This window comes from Zychaea mexicana (assembly GCF_025766255.1).
Source record: "Zychaea mexicana strain RSA 1403 chromosome Unknown BDB00scaffold_150, whole genome shotgun sequence".
NCBI classification, from domain to species: Eukaryota; Fungi; Mucoromycota; class Mucoromycetes; order Mucorales; family Lichtheimiaceae; genus Zychaea; species Zychaea mexicana.
In genome coordinates, this window is record NW_026516813.1 from 62,561 (window position 1) to 68,560 (window position 6,000).

The 6,000-nt window shown below is 45.7% G+C and overlaps 2 protein-coding genes across 2 annotated transcripts; one reads left to right on the top strand and one right to left on the bottom strand.

Moving 5' to 3' along the window:
- The first annotated feature begins 11 nt into the window (after positions 1-11).
- On the top strand, positions 12-1,941 carry BDB00DRAFT_148009 (uncharacterized protein). The gene is made up of 6 exons (XM_053116243.1): positions 12-35; positions 147-240; positions 347-451; positions 608-754; positions 855-927; positions 1,027-1,941. Exons 2-6 carry the CDS (start codon positions 206-208, stop codon positions 1,741-1,743), a joined length of 1,077 nt encoding a protein of 358 aa, XP_052973454.1. The 5' UTR covers positions 12-35; positions 147-205; the 3' UTR covers positions 1,744-1,941.
- A 751-nt stretch (positions 1,942-2,692) lies between these two features.
- Positions 2,693-6,000, bottom strand: BDB00DRAFT_878866 (endonuclease V-domain-containing protein; the record flags this gene model as incomplete). The annotated part of the gene is made up of 5 exons (XM_053127790.1): positions 2,693-3,395; positions 3,470-4,550; positions 5,063-5,600; positions 5,687-5,858; positions 5,945-6,000. 5 exons carry the CDS (start codon positions 5,998-6,000, stop codon positions 2,693-2,695), a joined length of 2,550 nt encoding a protein of 849 aa, XP_052973455.1.

Here is a 6,000-nt window from a genome sequence, read left to right on the forward strand (position 1 = left end):
TGACCCACAGACGCAAACACGTAGAAAAAATTTGTGTGTGTTTCAAAAAAATCAAACCCTCTCTTTTTTAATCCCACCCTTTCTTAATTTTTACTGCTCCGTCTCTTTCTTCTTCTTTTTTCTCACTTTTATGCCTTTTTCACTAGACTTTGGTACATCGCAGCAACCACAACAACAGCAACAACAACAACACTTTTCATTACCCATGGTCTTGCAAGAAATCAGAAAGACTACCTTATGGTAACCTTTTCTTTATTGTTGAAACCTTAACCCCCTTTTCCCTCTTTTTTTGCCCCTTGCTTTTTTTTTTTTTTTTTTTTTTGTTTCTGACATTCTTGTCATATAGGATGGGTGATCTCGAGCCATGGATGGATGAACAGTACATTCGTCAACTCTGGTTCAACCTCAACGAAACGGTCATGGTCAAAGTCATTCGAGATAAAGTGACCTCGTAAGTTTATTCTTCTTTATTAACTACTTGTTTGCTTGGCTGCATAATCTCTGCTCGGGAAAAGAATAATAACGTCGACTAACATTTAAAAAAATTGTTGTCTACCATCTCCACCCCCCCGTCACCCAAATTACAACACCCTCATACAATGTATAGTGCCAGTGCTGGTTATGCCTTTGTTGATTTCGGTTCGACGGCCAGCGCAGCTGCTGCGCTCAATGCTTTCAATGGTGCCGTCATTCCAAACACTCACAAGACGTTTAAGCTCAATTGGGCGTCAGGTGGTGGCCTGATCGACCGACGGTAAGTCAGGCGTTTCTTTTTCTTTCCTTCTTTTTTGAAATTACATAATATATTTCGAACCAAAAAAAAAACTCATTGCTCTTGTTATGAATGATTGTAGAGAGGATCGACAGCCCGAGTACTCAATCTTTGCCGGCGACCTCAGTCCCGATTGCACCGAACCGACATTGTTGGTAAGTTTTCTATTTTCGGACTCGAAAAAAAAAAAAAAAAAAGAGGTTAGCTCAAGTGGAAAAAGGGAAACAATAAAAGCTGAACTAAACCTTATATAGTCGGCCTTTGCAAGCCGCTACCGTTCATGCAAATCGGCAAAGATCATGACAGATCCTCGCACAGGCTTGTCCCGTGGCTACGGCTTTGTACGCTTTTCCGACCCACTTGAGCAGCAGCGTGCTCTCATTGAAATGCAGGGCATGCTCATCTGCAACCGTCCTGTGCGAGTTTCAATGGCAACGCCCAAACATCATCAACAACAACAACAAGCAACAACAGGAGCAGCGACGGGGTCAACGCTGTCATCGTCATCGTCATTAGTGCAGCAGCAACAGCAGCAACAGCAGCAACAGCAGCAACACCAATCCAGCTCGCCCACGTCGCTGTCGCCACAATCCAAGTCGCCGATCATGCAGGCAAACGATCCCAACAACACGACCGTGTTTGTAGGTGGACTGTCCGCACCGATTAGAGAAGACGAACTGCGCCAGTACTTTAGTCCGTTTGGCGAAATTGTGTACACCAAAATCCCGCCCGGTAAAGGCTGCGGATTTGTGCAGTTCGTTTCGAGATTGTCTGCCGAAACCGCGATCCAGCAGATGAACGGTTACCAGATTGGAAACTCCCGCATTCGTTTGTCTTGGGGTCGTTCGCAGAATGACAAATCCGCAGCTGCGGCGGCTGCGGCGGCTGCTGCTGCTACTGCCGCTGCTGCTGCTGCTGCCGCCCAAGCTCAAAAACAACAACAGCAACAACAGGAACAATTGCAACGGTAAGCTGATCTTTTTATTTTTAGCACTGACTTTGCAGGAATATATCCATGGGCCCCCTTTTACTCACGTTTCTCTCAAACCTAATCTCGTCGACTCCCTGCTTCTTCCCCGTGTGCGTCGCAGTAGGGCATCGCTTGTTTCCAATTACAGCCCGTTTTCGTCAGTGCGCCAGCAGCAGCCCTCAGCGTATGAATCATATGAACAGCAGTCAGCGGTGTTTCCGTCATCGCTGCTTCAACGGACGTATCAGAACAGAGCCTCGTCATTGGATTGGCTCATGCGTGACGATAGCCTGTTCTCATCGACGTCAAAGCTGTTCGACAACCGCCCTGTGACCGAGTCAACAAGCACCACGCCTTCGTCTGTCGTGACAAGCACCCCGTCTCCTTGGAGCTCGTTCAACCACATTTACGCTCAATAAGCTTTCCGTTCCTTTGACTCCCCACTCTCCACCCCACTCTCCATCGCTCTATCCGTCTGCTTCTTCCAACAACAACCTCTATCCACTTCTTCTTCTCACATTGCATGCAGTTTTTCCCTCTTATCTCTTTTCTTTGTTTGTTTTCTTTTCTGTCATAGTATAATCTTTCCAACCCCCCCCCTCCCTTCCCCTCCCCTTTCTCTTTGTTTTTTCCTTCTTCCCCTCTCCTCAACAAACACATCTTTACATATTATTATATACTCTTTACACACATACATTATATCTACAGCACAGCACAGCACAACACCCACTCATATTTCACGCACATTCTCATATTATATACTACTGAATTGGCTCTTTTCTTTTCCCTACTCCTTTTGCATTTTGTAAAGTTTTGAATTTATTGTATTGACTTTCTTTTTTCTTCTTCTTCTTCATGATGTGCTAGCATTACAATATCAAAATTTTAAACCATTAATAAAATCATACAAATATCTTTGTTTTTTCCTGTACAGATGACCGTCTTTTTCTTTACATGTAGGGTGGCTGTTGAGCATAATTAGGATAGAATACGATGCTGTTTGGATCTGGCACGTTGGGAGCGTTGCTGCTGATATTACCGTTGCCAGGTCTACCGTTGACACTCGGATTGAGAAAGAAGACGCACAGATTAAACGTGATGCCTGCGACAATAACAAGAATCCACAGGACAATGGGTAGCGCTTCCTTGACTTGCAGACACAAGACATTCTCGAGCTTGCGTTCAGCGGCTGACCGCGCACTTGTGCCCCAACCGACATCCCATAACGACACGAGTGCCCACAGTTTGGCCGGCACGAGTCCGATCAGATAGTAAATCGAGTACATTGGGAACGCCAAGAAGCGGAGCGAACGTGTGACGATAAACGAATACAAGGTCTTGATGCACGCAATCGCCATCAGTGAGACAAGCCAGACGGCCAAGACAAACGGTGCGTGGGCCCACAGAATGTAAAAGATCGAAAACAGGAGCACAAACGGGTACACGCCTTGGTAAAACAGTTCGGCTGCCATCCATGGACTGTGCTTGTGCAGACACCGGGCGTTCCAGATGAGCTCCCGGTAGAAACTTTTGGACCAGCGCGTCTGTTGCTTGAACCAACGCAAAAAGTTGATCGGTGTTTCAGTCTCGCAAAACGCATAGTGGGTGTATACCACACGATATCCACGCATCAAAACTCGGTTGGTGAGATGTCTAATAAGCGTTTAGTGTGCCCCCACATGGAGTTAGTAAGAATTACTGGACTGGCGTGACGAGCTTAAGCTTACCGATCATCGCCATACGTGCATTCCATGCCAAGGAAACGTTGCTTGATCCAATCATCCAGCACTTGGGCCAAAACATTGGTTCGATAAAGGCCCATAGGTCCCGAGACACATGTCACACATCGATTAAAACTCTGAGCAGCCCGCTCGATATTGAACGCCATCCAGTATCGCAAAGATGACATGAAACTCAACAGACTGTCACTCGAATTCCAGATGCGTACATCGCCTGCCGCCGCGCCCGTCTTGGGATGCCAGTACAGCGCCCGCTCGAGCTCGATCAGTGCTTGTGGGTCAAACCGGGTATCCGAGTCTGTGGACATGACTGCATCGCATCCCGCTGCCATCAGAACTCTGAACGCAGTGTACATGGCATGCCGCTTGCCGCGGTGCGGCTGGAGATAGCACACCGCGCGGGTATCGGTAGGTAGAATGACCCGTTCACCATAGAGTGCTGGGCTGCTACTCCTATTACTACTACTGCTGCTGCTGCTGCTACTTGCTTTGGATGCTTGTTGGTGTTGTGGTTGGGATTGTTGATGGGAGGGTAATGGCATCGCTATCGTTGCTGCTGCTGCTGCTGCTGCTGCTGGCTTTTCATTATTGAGTATTGTCTCGTCGATTTCGCTCATCGTGTTGTTCGTGTCTTGATCTGATAGCAAGTGGGGCAATACCACAACGGGGTTGTTGGGAAAAGCCTTTTCGAAAATGGCAGCCATTTCATGATCTTGCGGATCCTTTCCATCTATCACGACAACAATTTTGAACGGGTCCGGATATTCCATTCGCTGTATCGATTCCAAGCATTGGGCAAAGAGCATTGGCTCTTCACGATATCCAACGACAGCCAATCCAACCTTGGTTGCTTTGCGTGTTTGCTGCTGCTGAGGATATTCTTCTTGTTTGCGTGCAGATACAGGTGATGGTGATCGTTTGCGGTAGCGGTACAAAAGATATCGATTCAGCGAAGCAAATGTCAATTGTAGCACAATGAAGCAGAACACAACTGTGCCGTATACGCCAAGTGCCCAAAACGATTGTCGTGTCACGTGCAAGTGCAATGCATACCCAACAATGGCTGGGACTACAAACAAGCATGAGATGGTGATTGAGTATAAGATTTTCAGTGGTAACGTCCAGATCATTTCATAGGGAATATATAAATTGGATAAATTATAACAATTATGAGAAATAAAAGAAAACAAAGGGAAAGACAAGCAAATCAAAAGAGGTCATTTCTCTTGCTACTGGTAATTGCTGTCCGAGTGAGGTGTAAGGCACAATGTATTCGCCTCGCTTGATTTCATGTTTCTTTCCTATCTTTTCTTTCTATCTTTTCTTTATCGTCATATATTGCATACGTTTTTTAGGAAAATAACTAAGAGTTATATAACATAGCTATTGTATATAATCAAGCATTTTATTTACTACATGCTGGTAAAGATCAAAGTTGCACAAATACTACAAGTATCAACATTCAAGTTTTGCGTAGCAGCAAAAATTGCAGCATAAAAAAAAAAGTGTAACCAACCTAGGGCAATTAATTGCGGGGTTCCTCGGGGACTTCGTAGTATTTGGTAAGTCACTAACTGTTACACTGCTGTTGCCGAATATAAGCTCGGCTATCCAAATCAGCTCGCCGGATCGGTTCGGGGATACGGAACTTGCAACTGGCAAGGACAATCCGTAGCGCCATGTCAAGGCTGACACGATGCCCCTGACTCACAAAGATTGGGTTTGGAGCAGCGTCGGTAGTACGTAATGCTGCGCCGTACATGATGTGTGTGTCACCTCCTTGAAGCAGCAGACGATCGCCCCGCTTTTTGAGCTGTGTACGACACTGCTGCTTAACATGACTCATGGTGAGTTCTGCGCCGTCTGTGATCACGAGAAAGTTTTTGGCTACGCCTATCGTGGGTGTATTAGCAAGCACGCCTAAATGGCAAGCAATACCGCAGGTGCGTGGATGAAGACGACCGTTGCCGTCAACAAGGATTACTTGTGGGTATAGTTCTGCGTGTTCCTTTTGGAGTTGCTTGAGTAGCTTTAGCAATGGATCAACTTCACGGAACGCTAGGTAGCCTGCAATGTAAGGAAGGTGGAGTTCTGTTTCCAAATAAGACGTATGAACTACCTGTTCATATTGTCCATATATTTTTATTTTTTGGTAAGCAAAGAAAAAACAATTATTATGCATGCAAATTATAGTATTAATAATACCTCAAGACTGGGCCATGAGAGAATGGAGAGACATGCAAGTGCATGCTCAAAGTCGTTCTCTGGGAAGCTTAAATCGACACCGCCAATGTATTTTAAGCCATCTAGCGTTTTGGGATCAAAATCAAGATTTTCGTCATTTAAGCTAATGCGTGCACTTAACGCAATCTGCTCACTATCACACAATCAGCAGAAAAAGGGTTTAGAGAGAGAGTAAAGAGTCAAGTCGCCGGGGGGTGTAAGTTTAGTGAGGCTCCATACTTTTGCCATAATTCTCGTTGAGCTTTAGAAGGGTCGTGATCAAAAGAAGATACCAT